This window comes from Rhinatrema bivittatum, chromosome 4, assembly GCF_901001135.1.
Source record: "Rhinatrema bivittatum chromosome 4, aRhiBiv1.1, whole genome shotgun sequence".
Lineage (NCBI taxonomy): Eukaryota > Metazoa > Chordata > Amphibia > Gymnophiona > Rhinatrematidae > Rhinatrema > Rhinatrema bivittatum.
In genome coordinates this window covers 393,978,613-394,004,360 of record NC_042618.1, presented here as the reverse complement: position 1 = coordinate 394,004,360, position 25,748 = coordinate 393,978,613, and the positions used below count along the sequence as shown (strand labels likewise).

The 25,748-nt window shown below is 45.1% G+C and overlaps 1 protein-coding gene across 5 annotated transcripts in view; it reads right to left on the bottom strand.

Annotated features, from left to right (window-relative positions):
* The window catches only part of ATXN7 (ataxin 7), a 288,809-nt gene that overhangs the window by 55,500 nt on the left and 207,561 nt on the right, over window positions 1–25,748 (bottom strand). For all 5 annotated transcript variants that reach the window (XM_029601018.1, XM_029601021.1, XM_029601020.1 and 2 more), the window contains 2 exons: window positions 1,556–1,638; window positions 146–411 (listed from right to left, as the gene is read on the bottom strand). In XM_029601018.1, the coding sequence (XP_029456878.1) occupies window positions 146–411; window positions 1,556–1,638 (349 nt within the window). The remainder of the gene's footprint in view (window positions 1–145; window positions 412–1,555; window positions 1,639–25,748) is intronic.

The window sequence follows — 25,748 nt, the reverse complement described above, 5'->3', positions numbered from 1 at the left end:
GTGTTCTTAGCCTCGTAGTTGGACTTGCTGAATGAGAACACTAGGACTTTAAATCCCGGCATATAGTAGAGAGGGAGTTACATGGGGCTGGGCAAATGAAGCCAGTAGTCATGGGATAATTTGATTATTCTTATTGTTTGCTCACCTTGGAAGACTGGAGTTGTGAGGTTTGGGTTTATTAGGTATTGAAGGCTTTGATTCTGTAGGAGTAATTCCATGAGGATTTTGGTGCAGTTCCTGGGAAGTTTTAGAAGATGAGGGATGTGGTTCCCTGAGAGGGGGCATATGCTGATGATGTTCTGAGTTGCGAAGCAATTCCTTTTCCCTGGTCTTGCTTTTGTGCTCAGCTAATAATACATCAAAACGTTTCCTTCGGCCCAGTACAGCTCTCCGGTAGCCTAAGGAATGTGTCTGCAAACAGAGAGCTTTATCAGTCCAAGGTATTGTCTGTGAAATTGTACAATACTCACCAATCCTTAAATTTTATAAATTTTTCAAGCAATCATGAAAGTTTTTAAGCTCAGCAGTCATTTCCGAACACTTTAAAAGTAAGCTATTTGTATTCCTTTCTATTCCTACACAACGTCCACCTCAAAGAACTTTTCTACACTTCCAAGGCTACTTTTTCAAATCATTCAGCTTAAAAGTTAGCTTTGTATCACTGGCCCAAGCACACCAACATGGGACTAGTAACCCTAGTTTCTCTTTCTTATTCCTTATGCTGCATACATTTCCATCAATGTGGTGGAATATTTTGTTTGATCAGAGCTAAAATGCAGCCCACCGATAATTCAGACACCACACATATTTTTGGATGAACTTGGTATTGTTAAATACATTGCTTGAAGTAATATATTTGGATGTATATATTAAATCACCATGTTCCCTAGAACAGCTTTGCTTTCTTTATTGGTATTCTGTGTATCTCATTATTTGTGAGTGCCAAATAATCAGAAAATTTGGTTGGCAATTTCTCCTGTTCTTTAATGTTAGTGACTGAAAAACTGTATTCATGAAACATCTTCTGCGATGACATTTTAGGGTAGCAGTTCTCAACCTAGTCCTTGGGATATACCTAGCCAGTCAGGTTTCCAGGACATCAACAATGAATATCCATAAAATAGATTGGTATAAAATGGAGGCAAGGCATGCAAATCTCTCTCATGAATATTCATTGTGGATATCCCCAAAATGCATTTAATTATACTTTAATGCTCTAAATTTTCTCTTCACGTTGAGTAAAAAAAAAAAAAGTAATTTACTTTGTGTCTTTGTTTCAACCACGTTTTACTTTCACTGTTATCTGCAATGGAGCAACAAAGTCTAAATTGAAATAAGATGTTCCCATATTGCCAAGTTGGCTCCCAAATAGGCTTGTTCCCAAGTTTCTGTTGCTTCAGTTTGTTTATCTTTGTTGCCGAATCATGGCTGCTTGATTAAAACACTGCTAAATGGAATCACTGTACTTTAATAATGTTCCCTATGTTTTCAGTATATAGTACAAACAAGTTTGCAGAGACACTCTCTCTTCTCTCACTGTAGCCAAGCTCCCTACCTTGCATGTCAGAGATCTAGTGCAGGGCTTCTTGGTTTCCACATCGACAACACCACAGTGTATATCAGGATCAAACTCCCGCTCTGTAAAATATTTATAAATATTCTATTAAAATCAAAATTCCTTTACATCTTGAGAGAAAGGGTTGTTTAGCCAAGGTGAACTTACAAAAGTGAAGAGCTCCTGAAATTTGTACGTTTAAATACTTCTCTCTAGTCAACTCTGTGAGAAAGTGAACAAGTTACTTTTATCACTTCATGCCTCAATTCACTCAACTATAATTGAGTAAGCACACCACTGATCCTTCTCCCCTATGGAAACCGTCAAACAGATGAGACAATAGGAATTGGCAGCCCAGAGCTAGAAGCATGCAGATTATGCTGTAAAGTTTGTTGGGCTCCAGTCTGAATGAAAAGTGCAACAGAAATCCAAATTGCTATTATGGGACATTATTTTTGCATCTCTCTAATTATAATCTAAGTGCAATTTTATTTTATTTACCTGTGCTTTAATGTAGTAGAGCTGTCTATTTGCCAAAGTTTGTAAGGGGCAGATTTGATATTGAAACCTGAAAGTGAGCTATTTTGTCCCAGGGGTCAATCTGATACTTGGGCTGTGCTTAGCCAGCACTAAAGCTTCTTGTGTCCCGTAACGTAAAAGTTTTAACTTAGTAAGTCAATCAGGGGGAGGGTCTTATCCAACTCAATTGCAGATACAGAGTCCTGAGAACAACCTTTACCAAAGGATAACTGTTTCCTTAGGTGTTATCCATCAAATAAATTTACCAAAATGCGGACTATCCAATGTAACTATTGTGGAGCCTTTATTCTGAGGGAAATCATCTGGAAACTTAGGGTTTGCCCCATTTGCTCAGAACTCTCTTCCTTGAAAAAGGAGCTGGCTGAAGTTAAAGCTGAATTAGTTTCAATAAAGAAAGCCTCACCCACTTTACATTATTCAGGAATTAATTCCCCATTAACACATAAAAACCCAAAATCAAAGAAAATGAGATTTACAGTGGGCTCAGATAGGATAAGACCTGTGACCCACAGACACCCGTTCTTGACAGCTGTGCAGCCCACAAGTCTACCCTCCCAATCACACAGGGCATTAAGGAACTCAAAAAACAACAGGATTACAGTGGGCTCTGGTAGAATTAGACCTGTGATGCAGAGACGCACACTGTATCAAGTACAAAAAGTACAAAAAGCCTTCTCTGTATTAAATACTGAAGAGGTTCTTGAGAAAAAGATTGAAGTGTTATCTGAAAAGAGAGAAGAAACCCAATGCATACAGAAATTCCAGATCAGTAACCAAAGGAAAAAGCTCATTGTGATGGGTGAAGTGGATAACAAAACTCAACTAAAGTCACAAAAGGAGTCCAGTAAAAGCAGTAACCTGAACGAGAAAAGCTGGAAAGCTATGAGCACAAATGCTCATAGTTTGTGCAATAAAATCCCAGATCTGCAAGCCCTAATGGTGGAGGCGGACTTGGACGTTGTTGCTGTCACGGAGACATGGTTCATGACATCACATGATTGGGATACGGCAATACCGGGCTACAACTTGTTAAGGAAGGATGGCACCAGTGATCATAAAACGGTATGGTTTCATATCACACAAAGGATATGGAGAAGAAGCACGAAGACCCGAGTTTTGCAGTTCAAAAACACGGACTTTGATGAAATGGGGAAGTACCTGGAGGAAGAACTAGAAGGCTGGGAGAATGAGAGACATGTGGAACAACAGTGGACCAAACTAAAAGGAGCAATTACCAAGGCAACTAATCTATATGTTAGAAAAGTAAAGAAAAGCAAAAGAAAAATGAAACCTATCTGGTTCTTAAAGGAGGTGGCTGACAAAATAAAGGCTAAAAGAACAGCATTCAAGAAATATAAAGGATCCCAAAGGGAGAAGCACAAAGAAGAATATCTGGTGGAACTGAGTGAGACGAAGAAAGTAATCAAGAAGGCAAAAAGTCAAGCGGAAGAAAGGACTGCCAAAGAGATAAAGAGAGGTGACAAAACATTTTTCAGATACATCAGAGAAAGGAGAAAAGTCCAAAGTGGTATAAGTGAAATCGAAAGGTGGAAGAGATCAATGTGTGGAGAGAGACGAAGAAATGGCAGAAATATTAAACAAATACTTCAGTTCGGTGTTCACTAAAGAAGACCCTGGAGAAGGATCGTCGCTAGTTAACAAGAAACTGGAGGGGAGTGGAGTAGATGTAACTCAATTTACAGAAGAGAATGTATGAGAAGAGCTGGGGAAACTGAAAGTGGAAAAAGCCATGGGGCCTGATGAGGTTCATCCCAGGATACTGAAAAAGCTCAGAGATGTGCTGGTGGCTCCGCTGAGTGACCTGTTCAATAGATCCCTGGAAACGGGAGTAGTGCCGAGAGATTGGAGAAGAACGGTGGTGGTCCCGCTTCACAAGACTGGGAACAGAGAGGGGGCTGGTAACTACAGACCGGTTAGCCTCACCTCGGTGGTGGGAAAAGTAATGGAGTTGCTGCTGAAAGAAAGAATAGTGAACTATCTACAGTCGGGAGAATTGCAGGACCAGAGGCAGCATGGATTCACCAGGGGAAGTTCCTGTCAGACAAATCTGATTGACTTTTTTGACTGAGTGACTAGGGAATTGGATAGAGGAAGAGCACTCGATGTCATCTACTTGGATTTCAGCAAAGCTTTTGATATGGTCCCGCACAGGAGGCTGGTGAGTGAAATGAGAAGCTTAGGAGTAAGTGCAGAGGTGGTGGCCTGGATTGCAAACTGGTTGACGGACAGAAGGCAATGTGTGATGGTAAATGGAACTTACTCTTAAGAGAGAGCGGTGTTAAACGGCATGCCGCAAAGATCGGTGTTGGGACCGGTCCTGTTCAATATCTATGTGAGCGACATAGCGGACGAGATAGAAGGTAAGGTTTTTCTTTTTGTGGATGACACTAAGATCTGCAACAGAGTGGACACACCGGAAGGAGTGGAGAGAATGAGACGGGATTTAAGGAAGCTGGAAGAGTGGTCAAATATATGGCAGCTGAGATTCAATGCCAGGAAGTGCAGAGTCATGCATATGGGGTGTGGAAATCCGAAAGAAATGTATTCGATGGTGGGTGAAGGGCTGATGTGCACAGAGCAGGAGAGTGACCTTGGGGTGATAGTGTCAAACGATCTGAAGTCGGGGAAACAATGTGATAAGGCGATAGCTAAAGCCAGAAGAATGCTGGGCTGCATAGAGAGAGGAATATCGAATAAGAAAAGGGATGTGATTATCCCCTTGTACAGGTCCTTGGTGAGGCCTCACCTGGAGGACTGTGCTCAGTTCTGGAGACCGTATCTCCGAAGGGACAGAGACAGGATGGAGGCAGTCCAGAGAAGGGCGACAAAAAGGTGGATGGTCTTCATCGAATGACTTATGAGGAGAGATGGAAGAATCTAAATATGTACACCCTGGAGGAAAGGAGGAACAGAGGTGATATGATACAGACTTTCAGATTCCAGAAAGGTTTGAACGATCCAAAGACAATGACAAACCTTTTCCGATGGAAAAAAATAAGCAGAACCAGGGGTCACGATTTGAAGCTCCAAGGATGAAAACTCAGAACCAATGTCAGGAAGCATTTCTTCACGGAGAGGGTGGTGGATGCCTGGAACACCCTTCCGGAGGAAGTGGTGAAGACCAAAACTGTGAAGGACTTCAAAGGGGCATGGGATAAACACTGTGGATCCATAAAGTCTAGAGGATGTGAATGAAGAGAGGGTGGCTTGTGGGAACGACAGCTACTACCTGGAGATAATACCCTTATTCAATAGACATGCACACGGTTAATGCGACTCCAACAGTGCTCTATGCTTCAACGGCAAGAGGAAATGTGGAAAAAAGGATTTGCATTCACAAAAAAGCGGGGAGTAGCTTGCTTGTTACGGCGGTTACTACCCCAAACCAAACAAGCCTGATACTTCACTTTCAATGCATATCCAGTGTAGCTCTTTGCTTCAATGGCAGGGGGGGGGGGGGGGGGGGAAATCAAGAAAAGATGATTTTATATTCAGACAACAACCAACAAGGACTGAATTGCACAGGCTGGGTAAACAAATAAGCGTGGGAGTAGCTTGCTTATTGCGGCGGTTACTACCCCAAATCAATTAAGCCTGATACTTCACTTTCAATACATATCCAGAGTAGCTCTCTGCTTCAATGGCAGGGGGAATGAAGAAAAGTGGATTTACATTGAGATAACAACCAACAAGGACTGAATTGCACAGGCTGGGTAAACAAATAAGCGTGGGAGTAGCTTGCTTATTGCGGCGGTTACTACCCCTAACCAATTAAGCTAGATACTTCACTTAGAAGCAGTTCCAGCACTGCTCTCTACGTTAATGGTGGGGGTGGAAGGGAAATAGAACCAAAAGGTTACATTAATGGCAGGGGTGGAAGGGAAATAGAACCAAATGGTTACATTAATGGCGGGGGTGGAAGGGAAATAGAACCAAAAGGTTACTAAAGGCCAAGATTAACAAATAAGTATCAGAAAAAAAAAGTGTGAAAGCTTGCTGGGCAGACTGGATGGGCCATTTGGTCTTCTTCTGCCGTCATTTCTATGTATGTTTCTATAATATCGCAGCCAAAGAACTTTGATTCCACATTCTTTGATGCAAGAGTGGTTTTGAATGTCTTACATATTTAATGAAAAATAAATCAAGAGCAACTAAAAACTGCTCTGTCGCTGCCAAACTGTGTTTTACAGTAAATTATTTAATGACCTTATTTTGTTTGAATTCAAAAATTACTCAGTTAACCTACACTCTGTGGAACTAAATTTCAAAAAAACTTTTCAAAAAAAGCTGAAAAAATATTTTTATGGAGAGGGTGGAAGTTTCATATATAGTGTAGGTGACTCTGCACCAATGTATAATTGGTTATAATCATCAACCTGCCACCACCTCCAAAAGAACAAACATTTTTTTTTTAATTTTTTTGTGAATTGAAATTGTAATCCCAAACAATTCAAAAACATCCGTGGTAATGTTGGTGTTTACCTCATCCGGTGGCTCGGAGCGGAACACAGCCAGCATGTTGCCCGTCACAAATGGTTCGTGTTTCAGATGCTGATCTTTCTTCAGGGGAGTATAACATCAAATCTGAACCAACCTCAAAGGATTCTGACCTCGCCAAGGGCTATTCTTCACATCTGCTGAAGACTGAAACTTTCTGTTCGCCGCATCATGCTGGCTGTGTTCCGCTCCGAGCCACCGGATGAGGTAAACACCAACATTACCACGGATGTTTTTGAATTGTTTGGGATTACAATTTCAATTCACAAAAAAATTTAAAAAAAAATTTTTGTCTTTTGGAGGTGGTGGCAGGTTGATGATTATAACCAATTATACATTGGTGCGGAGTCACCTACACTATATATGAAACTTCCACCCTCTCCATAAAAATATTTTTTCAGCTTTTTTTGAAAAGTTTTTTTGAAATTTAGTTCCACAGAGTGTAGGTTAACTGAGTAATTTTTGAATTCACACAAAATAAGGTCATTAAATAATTTACTGTAAAACACAGTTTGGCAGCGACAGAGCAGTTTTTAGTTGCTCTTGATTTATTTTTGATTACATTGCATCACTGTATACAGTGGTGATTTTTGAGATTTATCTGGGTTTGTTACATATTTAATGGCCTGCTAACTACACAGCACTACACCAATAGAACAGAACAAGAATAGGACCCACAGTGACCAACTAGAATTGTATCAATATTCATTCTCATACACAAAATCTTGTCTCACTAATAGAACTAAACACTGTTGCTAAACAATTTGAAAGACTGATCATTACATTTTCTGTAATACTATTTAGCAAATTTAACGGTGTTTTCTTTATCCCACATACTTCCTACTAGTCACCATAATCACCAATGAGCAAGACGCATGCTGAAATCTATAACTAGTTTCCAATATTCTATCTCAGGGATCATTTAAGGATCTATATCCCTCACAGGAAGAGTGTCAATTGATCAATCCAATGCCAAAGGTGGTTAGGTAGACCGCTCATCATAAGAGAGGTTTCTCCTACTTATGGAATCAATTGCCTCCAGAGATGCGGCTAGCCAGAGAGTACTTACATTTTCATAACTTAGTAAAGACGTTACTTTATAGAGGTTTTCATAAATTTGGCTATCATCTATTTATTTATTTATTTAGTGATTTTTATATACCGCGGCACGTATAGATATACATCACCTCGGTTTACAGTAAACAATAAATTAGCAAGAGGCTTTACATATAACAGTATTTACAGAGTGTAAACAAATGAAAGCAACAGGCTTTACATAAATAACTGTTTTCAGAAGAACATAATATAACTCCTTAACTATAAAGAACAAATGTATATTCTAATTCAATAACGAAGCAGGAGAGCAAATATGTAATTAACCTGTTAAAGGCCTATTCCAATGTCGAGTTAATGTCAAGTCATAAATGTTGCACACATAGGGGAGAAGGCGTAAAGGGAGAACAGATATATTCGCAGATTAAAACAAACATAGGGGAGAGAATAGGAACAGGGAATTAGTGAAAAGTAAACAATAAGTCGGCATTTCAGATTAATCGAGGATTATTGTGTGAAAGCTATCATAGTTGCTTATGAGTGAGGGTGGAGGTTTGTTGAGTTATCTGGCATGTTAAGCTTGTTGTAACTTATGTTATTGTGTGTTATTGTTTATTAATTGTTTATTAATGCTGACTGTATATGCATTCCTGTTTATGCTGCAATTTTATTATGTTAAAAAAAAGTTGCTCACCCGTAACAAGTATTCTCCATAAATAGCAGGACAAATTAGAGCCACACAACTGGGTGATGTCATCCGACGGCATGAAGATGGATAGTTCTCGTAGAGCTCAGAAAGATCAAGGAGGTCTTTCTGGACATGTGTGGGTATTCCTACATAGCTGCCACCACGTGAGTCTTCTCTGTCTTTGTAGGAAGCTCACCTTTGACTCCAAAGGCAGAAAGGGAAATTATGTGGCTGATTTTCCTGGAGAACACCTGTTATAGGTGTGCAATTTTGATTTCTCCATTGGTAATTGGGACAAATACCAGCCACACAAATGGGGACTCCCAAGCTGAGGGTTGCAGGAAGATATTTATTCCATTTATATTTTTTCTAATGCTGCCAGGTCCTTAGGGAGAGAGATCACAGCTGTTGCCTGACCAGGGGAAAAGAAATGGTGAGGTAGACGAGGGGAATGGGTAAAGAGGCTAGAAAGAATAAGGAGTTGGATGGGAGAAAAGGAGGAAGTGGGAAGGGTGGATAAAATCAAAAAGTGTAAAAAAGTTAAACAGGCAAATCGAAACATGAGAAAATAAAAAGATGAACTAAGAAAAATACAAAACCAGAGAAAAATAGAAAAAATTAGTGAGAACAAAAATGTAAAAAAAAAAAGAAAAACTTGGGCAGGGTGGGATAAAGTTTTATTCAGCTCCTAAAAAATTTTGGCTGGCAACTATGTTTTTTGAAAATTTTTCCAGCCCTTACCATTGTGGTGTGTGGCCTATGTGTCTGGTTGTGGTGTGGAGTGTGTGTGTCTGTCTGGTGTGCTTTATCTGTATGTCTATGTTTCTGTGTAAGATGTGGTCTGTCTGCCTGTATCTCTGTATCTGAGTGTGGTGAGTCTATGCCTGTCTCTATGTCTGTCTGTGGTTATGGTACCTTCAACTCGGAAAACACACCTAACACAAATAAGAGACTGAATGTTTTTCACAGCAGGACCCAAGTTGTGGATCTCCCTTGCAGAGTCAATTTGTCAAACAGATAAAAAAAAATTTCAAATGTGAACTGAAAAAAAATCACTCTTCAGAAAAGCATAATTTAATGTAAAAGACCAATAATCTGATAACAACTACATTAGTATCAGAGATAATGTTAACAGAGCGAACAAAAAGCAATGAATGATGTGATGTAAACTGATGTTAATAGAGCAAGCAATAATAATGAATGTTAGTAGGATTAGAACATGTATTAGAACCTGTATCCCCATTAGGTCAACTATGAAAATGCACGAATATGAACTAGAATAGAAAATGCACGAATAAGAATTAGAATAAACAGTAGCTAGTGTAATTTCCTAAAATATTTATGATTATGACCGAGAGCAGGTATACAATGCGGCGTCGAACTAGAAGGTGAATGCTAACAAACAGTATGTAATTGTTGATCATGAATATGAATACGGATCTTTTAAATCGTTGTGATCTATGTTTGGAATGACGGTATATAAAACGCCTAAATAAGTAAATAAATATTGATAAAAGCTCACTGGAATGTCTTGAGCTCTTGGTTTACCTGCTTGGTCTGACCATTGCTTTCAGGGTTATAGGAGAAAATCTAAGATAATCCCAAATATATGGCACAAAGCTCTATAGTAGGGGCCATGAATTAGACCCCACAGTCTGAGAGTATATGGCAAGGTAATCCATGTAGGCAGAAGATGTGCTATACAAACAGTTCGGGAGCAGACAGAAGACCAGGAAGAGGTATGAAATGAGTCATCTCAGAAAATCTGTGCACAACCACCCATATGATGGTGTTGTTATCAGAGAGAAGGAGGTCATAGACAAAGTCTGTAGCCACATAGTGTACGGTTTCGTAGGAGCTGGCAGCGGCTGTAACAGCCCCCATGGTCGTGCTCTGAAACTCTTCTGCATGACATATATGGGGCAGGAACCAATATAACGCTGAACATCTGTTTTTAGCTGGGGCCACCAGTAGTGATATCAGGTTGACCAGAGACGGGAGTGGTTGGCCCATTCCAGGACCTTTTGCCACAGGCATCGAGGGACCACTGTTTTGCCAGGAGGGACAGTATAAATGGCAGTGGCCAAGATCTTGGCTGGGTCAATGACAGACTCTGGGGGATTCTGTGTCCCTTCCATATCAAAGTATCGAGAGAGGGCATCAGCCCAGTGGGTCTTGTCAGCCAGCCAGTAACGCAATTCAATGTCGAACCATTTAAAAAATAGGGACCAGTGAGCTTGTCTAGGATTTAGTCTCTGTGCTTGAGCCAGGTGCTCCAGGTTTTTGTGGTCAGTTTAGACAGTCACTTGTTATTTAGTGTCCTCCAGCAGATGCTGCCATTCTTCTAAGGTCAGCTTGACCACTAGGAGTTTGCAGTTCCCTACTGTATAGTTTCTCTCTGTGGGAGAGAATTTCCGTGAAGAGTAGGAACAAATCACCAGGGTGTCATTAGGATTATGTTGTAAGAGGTCAGCACCAACCCTGAGGATAGACGCATATAACTCTTAAGATGAACGGCCTGATTGGATCTGGGTGGTGCAAGCATGAGCCTTGGGTGAACTCTTCCTTAAGCCATTCAAAGGCTTGGGTGACAACTGTAGTCCAGTTTTTGGTGTCTGATCCTTTCTTTGTTAAAGCAATGAGTGGGCCTGCCATGGTGGAATAGTTAGGGATGAATTGTTTGTAATAACTGATGAAGCGCAGCAAGTGTTGCAATGCCTTCAGTCTCATTGGACAGGGCCAGTCTGTAATGGCCTTCACTTTGACTAGAAATAATGTTTACTAAAAAGGAAAGTTCTTTTTGTTCAAAAACACACTTCTCCAACTTGGCATAGAGATGGTTTTCATGGAGTCTTTGGAGAACTTGCCTCACCTGGTCTCAATGTTCCAACAGGGATTTAGAAAACACCGGGATATCATCAAGATATACTACCATGTGGGAGTACAGCAGATCTCAGATCTCATTTACCATAAAATGAAGTACAATGTGCGCACTGCATAACCCAAGGAGCATCACCAAGTATTCATAGTGACCATCATGGATATTAAAGGTGGTTTTCCATTCGTCACTCTCTTGGATCCTGATTAAGTTGTATGCTCCTCAAGGATCCAACTTGGTAAACACTTGGGCACTCCGCAGACAGACAAACAGTTCAAAGATCAAGGGAAGTGGGTATCTTTTTTTTTTTTTGTAATGGCATTGAGGCCTCGATAATCAATACAAGGGTGTAATTATCCATTGTTCTTGCTCACGAAGAAGAAACTTGCCTTGGTGGGTGAGGAAGATGGTCAAATAAATCCTCTATCCAGGTTTTCCTTAATGTATTTGCTCATTGCTTCCATTTCTGGAGCAAACAATGGGTACACCTGACCTTGGGATGGCACCTTGCCCAGAGGTAGCTCAATAGCACAGTCAAAAGTCTGGTATGGAGGTAGAGTCTCGACCAGCATCTTGAAGAAGACCTCCTCGTATGCCAAATATTGAGGTAGAAACCCAGGCAATGTGACTGTTACTGTTAGGAGAGGTGGTGGTTGCACAGCAGAGAGAAAGATGGCATGACAGGGGGGTCCCCCCCACCGAGCCAGATCCAATGACTCTCAGTTGATCACTGGTTGATGACATTGATGCCATAGTAGGCCCAAGATGATAGGATTCATGGCTTGTGGGATAACATAAAAAGAGATGGTCTTCTTATGAAGGACGCTGGGGAGCCGGGTGAGTGGTTTGGTCACTTCAGTAAGGTGGCCGGGGAGTGGATCCCTGTAGACTGAGACGATGGTCACAGGCTGTTCCAACTGCAAGGTAGGAATCCCATGGCAATGAACTAGATCCGTATCTATAAAGTTCCCGCTAGCACTGAGTCAAGAAACACCTCTCAGCACTAGGCTTTGTTCCAGGGCTAGGTAAACAGGAACATATAGTTGAGGGGAGGGGGAAAGGATGGAGCGTGGCCTAGGGTTATTACCTCAGGCATCCCTAGGCACGAGAGTTTCCTGATTTCTCAGGGCATCAAGAGGCCATGTGCCCTTGCCTGGCATGGAATAGGCAAAGGCCTTTTTGTCTTCTGCAGAGCTGGAGAAAGTCTGGACTGACCTAATTACATGGGTTCTTCCGGTAGATTTTGGAACCGGCGGTGCCACCAGTGGATGTTGGAAGTGGGGTGCCAGGGTGACTGGACAATGGAAGGCCTTGCTCACTTGAGCCCTCTCCTGGAACTGCCAATCAATGCGGTGAGCCAAGGTGATGACAGCATCCAGCATTGTGGGAATCTCTCGACTGGCCAGCTCATCTTTTATCCTCCTGGTGAGGCCTTGACAAAAGATGGTGGACAAGCAGTTTTTGCCCCATTGTAGCTCCGAGACTAGGGTGCAAAATTGGATTGCATACTCCCCTACCAGCCACGACCCTTGTCAAACCCATAGGAGTTCTGCAGCTTGGGATGAGCACTCCCTGGTTCCTTGTACACCAACCAGAACTGCGACAGAAAGTTTGGGAAGCTCTGAAGTGTTCCCTTAAGGGTGAGGCCCAATCAAGAGCACTGTCCCCCCCCTCCCCCCAGCAGGGAGAGAATGCACACCACATTGGTCCTGTTTGTGGAGAACAGAGCTGGCTGTAGTTTAAAGAATATGCGGCATTGGTTGATGAAGCTGTGGCACTCTTTTGGATCCCCATGATACCATGATGGCAGAGAGTGTGGTAGACCTGAACTGGAAGGTGGCACCAACTGGGGTGGAGGTGAAACTTCCAAGGGAGGAAACTGTGCCATTGCTAGAGCATCCATCCGGACAGCCATTTGTTCAAGTAGCTCCGTGACCTGGTTGAGGACCCCTTGTAGCTGCTGGATCTTTTGTGCCAGAGCCGGAATGGCTTGGAGAGAACTGAGATCTGCTGGGTCCATGGCTTCAGCAATCAGACTTGACAGGGATGTGGACCCTTAGTACCGAAGTCTGGTTGGCGTTGCAAAGTGGGCAAGCCCACTAGGCCTACACCATCAGCTGGTGATGCCTGGAGGCAGGATCAACTGGAGCTTCACCTATACCAGCTACCTTCCTCGCAGGTTCAACCCTTGGGTTCTGGTGGCCGGCAGATCTTAGGTGGGTCCAAGGTAAGGCATAGGTCTGGGCAGGTGGCAGGCAGCAGAGACTGAAGACAAGCCAGGGGTCAAGGTGGGTGTCAGACAGCAGTAATGGAAGACAGGTCAGAGGTCGGGGCAGGCAGCAGACAGGGCAAGGCCAAGTCCAAAGCTAAGGTTGAAGTCCAGGAAGTCAACTAAGGGAACAAGGAAAAATGGATGAAACAAACAAGGACAGACAACCAGGAGGACAAGGGATGGTCAAGGCAAGGCAAAAAAAGGAATAAATAAGGCAAGGCATGGATGAGGAAACAGACAAGGCAAGAGACAAGCACAATGGAATAGCAACATGCACTGGAACACAAGGACCAGGGGACCTGTTGCTAAAGCACTGAAGAGACGTTTAAGGTGTCCTTATGTAACAGGGCCAGCTGATGTCATCTGAGGGCACCGTGGGGATTTTCCCACCACAGTCCCTTTAACAGCAGGGCTTGAGTGTGCACGTGCGCCTCAGGGAGGCTTGGGAGGTATGACAGCTGGCGGCATTCTCTGCCATGGGGAACGGCCCTAACCATGGTGGCGGTGGCCGGGACCGGAGGCCAATATAGCTGTGTCAGGGGTAAGTATGGCAGCTTGTGGGGCAATCGTGTGAGCTGCTGGACATGACATCTGGTTTGATTTGGTTGGAGAAAGTTGCAAAGATTTGGATTGCGCTCACTCAGAGATGTTGTCTGGGCTGCTGTTTTTTGAGGATGTGGCCATTAAAAATAAAAGAACTGCCTTTTGTAGTACGGTACTGAGGATGAGGCATTTTAGATGTAGAAGACTGTTTCGATCTTACTGCAGATAATGTCAGAAGAGTGGCACAATGATCCTTAGAAGATCTACTGTTTCTTTCACTTTTTCTCCAAAGAGATAGAGTTGCTTACCTGTAACAGGTGTTCTCCTAGGACAGCAGGATGTTAGTCCTCACATATGAGTGATATCATCAGATGAAGCCCGTCACGGAAAACTTTGACTGGCACACTGAGCATGCCTAGCATGCCACTATCCACACATCCACACAAGGTCCCTCTTCAGTCTTGGAACACAGAATTTCAAAAAAATAAAATAACAAACATAGAAGACACCCAAACTCTGCGAGGTGGCGGGCGGGTTCGTGAGGACTAACATCCTGTTGTCCTAGGAGAACACCTGTTACAGGTAAACAACTTTTTCTTTCTCAAAGGACAAGCAGGATGGTAGTCCTCACACATGGGTGAATACCAAGCTACAGGCTGCTCCTGAGCAACAGCAAGAGCCAACAGGCATGTTACCGGATGCCAATGGGCACAAAAAAACTGTGCTGTTGATAACAGGGGGAGATAGCCTTAACCCTAACAATGGGTCCTAGACAGGAAGAGTTGGGTTTTACAGCTGAAAGAGATTCCGAAGGACAGATTGGCTGAAGCTGCTATCATGGGAAATGTGAAAAACAGGATTTACATTCAGAAAACAACCAACAAGGACTGAACTTCACAATCTGGGTAAACAAATAAGCATGGGGGTAGCTTGCTTGTTACGGCAGTTACTACCCTAAACCAATTAAGCCTGATACATCACTTTGAATGCATATACAGAGTTGTTCTCTGCTTCAACAGCAGGGGGAAATGTGGAAAACAGGATTTACATTCAGACAACACCCAACAAGGCATTGATCTGTGCAGTCTGTAGAAACAAGCATTGGGGTAACTTGCTTGATGCGGCGGTTACTACCCTTAACCATTAAGCCTTATGCTCACCTTTGATGCAACTCCAACATTACTCTCTGCATCAATGACAGGGGATGGCAGGAAATTTGAATCAAACAGTTACCAACAAGGGCCCTGAACTTGGTGGTTGATGAAACAGATAAGTATGGGAAAATAAGTGTGGAAGCTTGCTGGGCAGACTAGATGGGCCGATTGGTGTTTTATTTCTGCCGTCATTTTTATGTTTCTATGTTTCAATGTCGGTCATCCCTGTCCAGACAGTAGTGGGCAGCGAACGTGTGGAGGGAACTCCACATCGCAGCCTTGCAGATTTCTGCTATGGGAAGTGCTCGCAAGTGGGCTACCGAAGCTGCCATGGCTCTCACGGAGTGAGCGTTGACATGGCCTCCAACTGAAGGCCCGCCTGCACGTAGCAGAAGGAAATACAATCCGCTAGCCAGTTTGACAGAGTCTGCTTGGCAACCGCAACTCCCAATCTGTTCTTATCGAAAGAGATGAAGAGCTGTGTGGACTGCCTGTGGCCTACTGTCCAGTTGAGGTAGAAAGCTAAGGCCCTCTTGCAATCCAAACTTTGCAGAGTCCTTTCGCCCTGATGCGAGTGAGGCCTGGGAAAAAAGGTGGGAAGAACTGACTAGTTAAGATGAAAATCAGTCACCACCTTAGGCACGAACTTAGGGTGAGTACGCAGGACCACCCTATCATAAAAGAATTTCATGTTGGGTGGATATGTCACCAATGCCTGAAGCTTGCTAACTCTGCATGTCAAAGTGACTGCAACCAAGAAAATTATCTTCCAGGTCAGGTTCTTCAGGTCGCAGGAGCACGAAAGGATCTTGCATGAGTTGAGCCAACACCATGTTAAGGTCCTAGGACACAACTGGAGGCCACGGGGAGGCTTCAGCTGAAGCAAACCCCACAAATTTGTTAACCTCACTCGTCGTATTCCTTTCCAGATCATTTATAAATATATTGGAAAGCAGCGGTCCAAGTACAGATCCCTGAGGCACTCCACTGTTTACCCTGTTCCACTGAGAAAATTGACCATTTAATCCTACTCTCTGTTTCCTCTCTTTTAACCAGTTTATAATCCACGAAAGGACATCACCTCCTATCCCATGACTTTACAGTTTTCTTAGAAGCCTCTCATGAGGGACTTTGTCAAATGCCTTCTGAAAATCCAAATACACTACATCTACCGGTTCACCTTTATCCACATGTTTATTAACCCCTTCAAAAAAATGAAGCAGATTTGTTAGGCAAGACTTCCCTTGGGTAAATCCATGTTGACTGTGTTCCATTAAACCAAATCTTTCTATATGCTCTACGATTCTGATCTTTAGAATAGTTTCCACTATTTTTCCCGGCACTAAAACAGGCTCACTGGTCTATAGTTTCCCGGATCACCTGATAATTTCTTTTTCTTTAGGACAGTCAGATGAATCCAGAACAAGTGGGTTATGCACCTCCATCAGCAGATGGAGACGGAGCAAATTGACGTCCATACCTAGGAACTTTTGAATTCCAGCCACCCTGAGATTGCTGTGGATTAGGAGGTGGGGGGGCACACAAACTTTCTCCTCTCTTTCATACACACACATGCTTACACCCCCACATCTGTCAGACACACATACTTTCACAGACACACGTGCTCTCTCACTCATTCTTCTCATACACACATGCTCTCACAGACACATGCTCTCTTCTCTTATACACACATGCTCTCATAGACACACTCACTCCTCTCTCATTCACATAGGCTCTCATACCCTCACTGTAACCCGGACCTCTTCTTTCTTCTCTGGAGTCTGCAGGGGGATGTCCTGTGGCCTCCTTTCTCCTGCTGCCAGCTGGTTGGAATGCAGTGGTGGAGGCCCAGGAACATTTATCAGTCTTCAGCTGCTGGCAGGATGAGTACACCGGTGGCCCATTGGGCCTCCTTCCAACTTCAGCCACCGACATAATAGGTACGCTGGCGGCCCATCGGGCCTCCTTCCAACTTCAGCTGCTGGTGGGTTGGGTGCGCCGGTGGCCTGTAGGGCATCCTATTATCTTCATCCACCAGCATAATGGGTGCTCTGGTGGCCTGTTAGGCCTCCTTCCAACTTCAGCCGCCGGCGGAATGGGTGCGCCGGCGGCCTGTCGGACCTCATCTTTCGAAGCATGGAATTTCTTCTATTGCAGCTCAGTTCCCGCAGACCTCCTGTTATGGTCTGGTAGACCCCTAGGGGTCTGTGGACTACAGGTTGGGAACCACTGTTCTACGGTAATCTTTACAGTTATACAGGCTATTGCAATATAGTGCGCTGGGTTGAGTGCACACCTTTACACGTGCTTGGAAGCACATTTTGAACGCATGTTCAAAACCCCTCATGCAATAAGGGGATTAGTGCATCCAAAACACATGTCCAAACCATGGCTTAGCTAATAGCAATCATCACGTGTAAATTCATGTTGATGAGGCTATTAACTATTACACCCCAATGCAAAAAATTGCCACGTGGCCACAGCACCCATTTTAAACGCTGCAAATTTAATGCCTGTCCCTGAGCAGGTGTTAAAGCATGCGTGCTCAAGGGCTTAACAAAAAAAACATTTCCTGCTTTCTGTGGTTCCTCATGGGGGAACCCCAGAAAGAAGCATCCCCAAGGTATGGTCAGTGAAAGGACCAGTCCCATTTCAGAAGGCTGTCCTGAAAGGGGATCGGTCATTTCACTTACAAGTGTTAGTGAAAAGAACCAATCAGGAACAGTCCTGTTGGTGGTAGGGAGGGAGCTCTGGCCAGGCTGTTCTAGACACACAGCCACTTCTCCTGAGCACCCAATGCAGAGCACTAGGGATGCACAAATTACCCATTGCACGTCCCTTTTAGCACGGCAGCTAATTTTCCTATTGCATCGAGCGCCCAGATCAAGTGGAAGTGCGCGTGTTCAAAAAACGTATGCCCAGTTTGGATGCATGTTTTTTACATACCGATATTGCACTGGCCTGATAGTTTGCTCTGGGATGATTTTTTAAATTAATTTATATTACACTTTTCAAAGCAGATTACATTCAGTTACTGAAGGTATTTTCCTATCCCCAGAGGGCTTACAAACTAGTGGGCCCATACAGAAAAACCTGTGGGAGAGCCGGTGAGCGCCCACTCTCCTGGGCGCGCGATTCAGAAAAAAAAATATGTAAATGAGGGCCCGCGGTAAAAGGAGGCGCTAGGGACACTAGTGGCGGCAATCAGCGGGTTTGACAGCCAACACTCAATTTTACCTGCGTTGGTTCTCGAACCCGCTGACAGCCATGGATTCGGAAAACGGACGCCGGCAAAATTGAGCGTCTGTCTTCCAACCCGCGGGCAGATCTTAAATTTTTTTTTTAAATTTTTGATTTTTTAAAAATTTTTGGTGCCTCCGACTTAATATCGCTATGATATTAAGTCGGAGGGTGTCAGAAAAGCTGTTTTTTTCTGCTTTTCTGTACACTTTCCCGGTACCGGCCGAAATTAACGCCTGCCTTTGGCAGGCGTTACTTTCTGTATCGCACTGGAATGACATAGGTCCATCAACATGCATTTGCAAGTTGCGGGCGCTATTAGTTTCAGGGGGGTTGGCCGCGCGTTTTCCACTCACTATTACCTCTTACTGTATAAGGGGTAAAAATAGCGTGTTGAAAACACGCGGCCAAATGGGGGCTAACAGTGCGCTCAGACTGAGCACACTTTATTGCATCGGCCCGTAGGTTTGTACCTGAGGTAATAGAGGGTAAAATGATTTTTCTCAAGGTAAAGCAAATGTTGCTTACCTGTAACAGGTGTTCTCACAGGACAGCAGGATGTTAGTCCTCACATATGGGTGACATCATCAGGATGGAGCCCAATCACGGAAAACTTCTGTCAAAGTTTCCAGAACTTTGACTGGCCCCTACTGGGCATGCCCAGCATGGCACTAACCCTGCAGCCAGCAGGGGTCCCCCCTCAGCCTTATTTGAAAGCTGCAGGCAGTGCCGAAAAATAAAACAACAAAACGTTACGAACCCAACACCGCGGGGCAGCGGGCGGGTTTCGTGAGGACTAACATCCTATTGTCCTGTGAGAACACCTGTTACAGGTAAGCAACATTTGCTTTCTCACGGGACAAGCAGGATGGTAGTCCTCACATATGGGTGAGTACCGAGCTGAGGATGTCCGAACATGCACCAAATGTACCCAATGGCGTGCAACAGGCACAACAACTGGGGTGGAATTTGGTAGAGGGCATCCTGAACCCCACTGGGCAGGCGGAAAGGTGTTGGTACGTCACGTTGGAAATAGGTTACGCAGGACAGATTGGCCAAAGATGGAATCCTGTCTTCTGGCTTTGTCCAAACAATAGTGGGCTGCGAAAGTGTGGAGAGAACTCCAGGTGGCAGCCCTGCAAATATCAGGAAGTGGCACTGATCGTAGGTGTGCTACTGAAGTCGCCATGGCCCTCACAGAGTGTGCTTTAACACGGTCTTGAAAAGGAATACCTGCTTGCTGGTAGCAAAGAGATATGCAGTCCGCCAACCAGGAGGAGAGAGTTTGCTTACCCACAGGTTGCCCTAATTTGTTAGGATGGAAAGAGACGAATAACTGAGTGCTCTTCCTGTAGGCAACTGTACGGTCTAGGTAGAACGCTAGAGCCCATTTTCAGTCAAGGGTATGCAGAGCCTGTTCCCCTGGGTTGGAGTGGGGCCTGGGAAAGAAGATAGGTAGTATGATGGATTGATTAATGTGAAACTCCGAAACTACCTTAGGCAAAAACTTAGGGTGAGTGCAGAGTACCGCCCGGTCCTGCAGGAGTTTAGTGTAAGGCGGATAGGTAACTAGGGCCTGTAACTCACTAACCCTGCGAGCTGAAGTTATAGCCAAAAGGAAAATCACTTTCCATGTAAGATATTTTAGGTCACAGGAGTGAAGAGGTTCGAATGGTGGTTTCATGAGCCGCCCGAGAACCAGATTAAGGTCCCAAGAAGGGGCCGGAGGACGTAAAGGTGGCTTGATATGGAGCAAGCCTTTAAGAAAACGTGTTATGAGGGGTTGTACCGATATAGGGACATCCCCGACACCTTTATGGAAGGCGGCTACCGCAATGACATGTATTCTGATGGAAGAGGTCTTTAGACCTGATTCTGATAAGTGCCAGAGATAGTTCAAAACCATGGGATTGGACAGGAAAAGGGATCAAGGGATTGCGAAGAACACCATGATGTATACCTTTTCCATTTATAGGAATAAGATTTTCTTGTGGAAGGCTTCCGTGAAGCAATCAGGACACGAGAAACGGAATCTGAAAGGTTAAGTGGTTGAAGGATTAACCTTTCAACATCCATGCCAACAGGGACAAGGCCTGAAGATTGGGATGGCGTAGACATCCGTTGTTCTGAGTGATCAGAAGCGGGTGCGTTCTCAAGAAATGTGCCTGCGGATGGAGAGATCCTGGAGTATGGGAAACCACACTTGGCGTGGCCAGTGAGGTGCTATCAGGGTCATGGTTCCCTTGTCCTGACGGAGCTTCACGAGAATCTTCGAGAGAAGAGGAAGTGGAGGGAATGTATAAAGCAGACCGGCTACCCACGAGAGGGAGAATGCATCTCTGGGCTGAGAGCGCTCGCTGCAAATGAGGGAGCAGTAATTGTCCACCTTGCGGTTCTGAGGGGACGCAAAGAGGTCTATTTGGGGATGACCCCATTGCTGGAAGAGAGAGGTCGCTACGGAGGGATTGAGAGACCACTCGTGCGGTTGGAAGACACGACTCAGTTTGTCTGCCAAGACATTGAGCACTCCCAGCAAATAGGTGGCCCTGAGGTACATCGAGTGGGAGAGTGCTTCCGCCCAAATCTGTGCAGCTTCCTTACATAGAAAAGTAAACACCAATAAAAGAGAACATATTTCCCCCATTCTGAGCAACCTCCACTGGCTACCCATCAAACAGAGAATCCTTTTTAAAACCCTTACCATTATTCATAAATCAATACACAACATCGCACCGATATCTCTCCAAACTCAACTTCGTCCACACCTATCCTCCAGACCCATCAGAAGCGCCTACAGAGGCACATTGTTCGCCCCTCCAGCAACATCATTACTAAGAAAAAGAGCACTCTCAACTGCAGGACCACACCATTGGAACGCTCTCCCCCCAGACCTACGCCTCGAACCCAGTCTACCAGAGTTCAAAAAAAAGTTAAAAACCTGGCTCTTCAGGCAAGCGTTCCAATCTCAAGAATTTAACTAAGCGCCTTATCCTGACTGAACTTAGGAATATTTTGTATTACAGTTAACAATATACAATATTATCCAAAATTAAATTTAAATTTAATTTTACGTTTAATTTAAGTTTAACATGCTATCTGGCTTAATTTTAATTTAATTATGAAAATATTTAAGTATTTATTGTTATTGTTCAATGTTCAAGGATTGTATTATATGTTATTGTTCAATGTTCTTTGTAAAAAAAACCCCGGTCTGACCTCCCAGACCAGGGCAATCTATTTGTTTCATGTAAACCGGACTGATTTGTATTGTATACAGGAATTCCGGTATATAAAAATTAAAAATAAATAAATAAAATAAATAAAATAGAAGGAAGGAGCCTGTGCCTCCCTGCTTGTTGATGTACCACATGGCCACCTGGTTGTCCGTCTGAATCAGGATGACGTGATTTGATAGGCAATCCTGAAAAGCTCTGAGAGCATAGCGCATCGCTCGAAGCTCCAGGAAATTTATCTGGTGTTTGGCTTCCTCTGGAGACCAAAATCCTTATGACTGCAGATCGTTCACATGAGCTCCCCAGCCGAGGTTGGAAGCGTCGGTGGTGAGAATGAGTTGAGGATCTGGCAGGTGAAAAGGCAGTCCCTGGAGGAGATTGTTCTGATCTTTCCACCAGGTGAGAGACAGACGGAGTGCGTCGGTAATGTGGACAATGGTTGACATAGGCTGAGTCGCTTGAATCCATTGTGACCTCAGAGTCCAATGCATGACTCTCATGGCCAGGCGGGCCATTGGTGTGAGATGGACTGAGGACGCCATGTGTCCGAGAAAGACAAGGAATTGTCGAGCTGTTGCTGTATTCCGAGACTGCAACTGATGAGAGCAGGACACGAGGGTTTGCACTCGTTGTTGAGGTAGAAAGGCGTTTGCCTGTAAGGTGTCCAAGTCTGCCCCAATGAACGATAAGATTTGAGATGGGACTAAATAGGATTTCTCGTAATTGACAAGAAATCCTAGAGAAATTAGAGTGTGTAGGGTCAAATCCTGGGACGATCGAGCAGCTTGCTGGGTTGGGGCCCTGATTAACCAGTCGTCTAGATAGGGGTAGACGTGAACACCTTCTTTCCTGAGAAAGGCTGCGACAACCACGAGACATTTGGTAAAGACTCATGGTGCCGATGCTAGGCCGAATGGAAGCACTTGGTATTGATAGTGCTTTGGGCCTACTAAAAACCTGAGATACTTGCGATGAGCTGGAGCTATCGCAATGTGGGTGTACGCGTCCTGGAGGTTCAGAGAGCAGAGCCAGTCTCTTCTTTGTAGAAGAGGTAGAAGCGAGTCCAAGGTTACCATCTTGAACTTTTCCTGCTGGAGGTACTTGTTGAGGGCACGTAGGTCCAGAATTGGACGAAGCCCCCCCCCCCCCCCCCCCGGATTTTTTGGGAATCAAAAAGTACCGGGAATAGAACCCTAGGTCTTGTTGTGAAAGAGGGATGGGTTCTATTGCTCTTAACTGGAGAAGAATGGAAACCTCCTGCTCCAGAGGGTCAGAGTGGTTGGTTACTCTCCACGCTTGTAGAGGTGGTGATTCCGGTGGAAGAGCAAGAAAGTTCAGGTGGTAACCCTGAGCAATGATTGCTAGCACCCATTGGTTGGTTGTGATTGATTGCCATATGCCGTGAAAGTGGCACAATCGACCTCCCACTGGTATGGCTGGGCAGAGGGATCAGGCTGCAGCTCTCCAAGAGAACGTCAAAAACCTGAAGCAGGCCCCGGCTGGGGAGCTGCTTGTGGCTTTTGCTTCCGGGGCTGGCAGGGCTGAGATTTCTGATAAGGCCTCGTAACTTGGGACCTTGTTGGTGGAGGATAGCACTTCCTTGGGTGGAAGAATGACTTCTTAGAGTCCTTCTTGAAGGGCTGTCTAGAAGGGAAGTCAGAAGGTATCGATGAGAGCTGTTTGAGGGTCTCATGATGGTCCTTTAATTCAGCCACTATTTGCTGAATCTGTTCACCGAACAGATTATCTCCTATACAGGGCAGGTCAGAGAGCCTTGTCTTGCACTTCTGGGTGAAGGTCAGAAGACTTGAGCCAGGCCCAGCGTCTTGCCGAAATGGCAGTTGCAGACACTCTAGTGGAGGTGTCGAAGATATCGTAAGCTGTTCTTATCTCATGCTTTCCTGCCTCAAACCCCTTGTTGACAAGGGTTTGAAGATGTTCTTGAAATTGGTCAGGCAGGGTTTCAGAGAAGTCCTGTATTTGCTTGAAAATGACCCTGTTGTATTGGGTCATGTACAGCTGGTAAGAAGCAATCCTGGAGATAAGCATGGCCCCTTGGAACACTCGACGACCAATATTGTCGAGGAACTTGTGTTCCTTGACAGGAGGGGTAGAGGAGTGTGGTTTCGTCCTTTTTGCTTTCTTTTGAGCAGATTCCACCAAAACTGAGTGGTGGTCAAGCTGAGATTTTTGAAAGCCAGGAGCTGACTGTACCAAATAAGTAGTGTCAGCCTTTCTGTGTACTGGGGCAATGGATCCAGGGTTTTCCCAGTTCTTTTTGAGGAGGTCAAGAAGAACTTGATGAATGGGAATAGAAGTGATCACTTTAGGGGCATCCAGGAATTGGAGAAGCTCCATCATCTGGTGCCTATCATCTTGCTCCGTCTGAAGCTGGAAAGGGACCAATTCTGACATTCCCTTCACAAAATTAATAAAAGAGAGGTCCTCTGGAGGAGAACGCTTTCTACTTTCAGTAGGAGAGGGAGGTGAAGGTAAGTCATCAGTGTCTGTGGAAGTATCATTACCCCAGGTGTCATAAGGATCAGTAGGCTGACCTGTAGGACGAGAAGGGGGTTGGATACCTGAAGGGCTCGGCTGAGGCTCCGAGAAAATCAAAGGAATCACCGGGGGCACCGTGGACGCCCTGGGGGGCATCGGTGCCGACATCGATGGCGCCTATGTGCATATTGCTCCCGATGAATGAATCGGTGGCGAGGGACAAAATGGCATCGACGGCTGAGGCAATACCCTCGAAGGAGGAATGCGAAACGGTGTTTCTCCTCCCGATGAAGCTGTCATCGGGGAGCGCACCCGGGCCATCAGAGACCCGGGAATTACTGGTGGAAGGGCAGTCATGAGCGCCTCCATCCGGGATAGCAGCGGTGCCCACGCTGCTGGAATCAGGTCGGTGACCAGTTCCACTCTCGGTGCCGGTGTTGGTGCCGGAGGGACCTGGAGTCGTTGCATCTCCTTGTCAATGGCCTCCTGGACCAGCCGGTCCAGTTCTTCCCGGAGACCTGGGGCAATCAGCTCCAGCTCCGTGATGGAAGAGGGAGGCTCAGGCACAGTCGGAGGGACCACCTTTACAGGCGGAATCGCGACTCCCAAACCCCGATCGGGTGAGGGTGGCCTCGATGTCCCGGTCGCAGGAGCAGTCGGTGCCGTTCCTGGATGGGGCTTCTTCGATGGTGGCTCGGACGGTGGCGAGGTCGATGATTTCGCTCCCTTGACGGTCCGAGACTAACGATGCCGATGTTTCTCCCTTCGATCCCCTCGATCTTGAGGGGGAGAAACGGGAGTCGATGGCCGTGAAGACGTCGATGGCGGGCGGTCACTGGACGGTTGTCGATGGTGGTGCGACTTCGACGGTGCTGGTTCCGATGACGTCGATGCGATGGACGGCGTCGGTGTGTGAGCACGGAAAAGGAGTCCCATCTTCTCCATTCTGGCTTTGCGACCTTTTGGTGTCATGAGGGCACATTTTGTGCAAGTCAGGACATCATGCTCACGGCCTAAACACATTACACAGACTCTATGAGGGTCTGTGATAGACATGGTGCGAGTACAGTCCGGGCACCGACGAAAACCCGACACCATGGCCATAGAAAAAATCAAGCCGCGGTTCGGTCGATGGCCAGTAGGCCGCGAGGGCCAAACTAGACGGTAATCGATGAAAAACGGTGAAAAACTTACCGGAGTACCGCGGCCTGAGAAAAGTTAGAGGGACCCCTATGGGGCAAAATAATTTTAAATAAGTCCGTGAGGAAAATTCCTGTCAGGAATGTGTTCAGAGCTCCTAAACCGCGAGGCTACTGCTGCACGGAAAAAAGAAGACTGAAGGGGGACCCCTGCTGGCTGCAGGGTTAGTGCCATGCTGGGCATGCCCAGTAGGGGCCAGTCAAAGTTCTGGAAACCTTGACAGAAGTTTTCCATGATTGGGCTCCATCCTGATGATGTCACCCATATGTGAGGACTACCATCCTGCTTGTCCTGTGAGAACAGAGTGGGATTTGAATCCTTGCTTCCCTGGTTCACAGCTTGCTGCTTTAACCACTAGGCTACTCTTCCACTTCA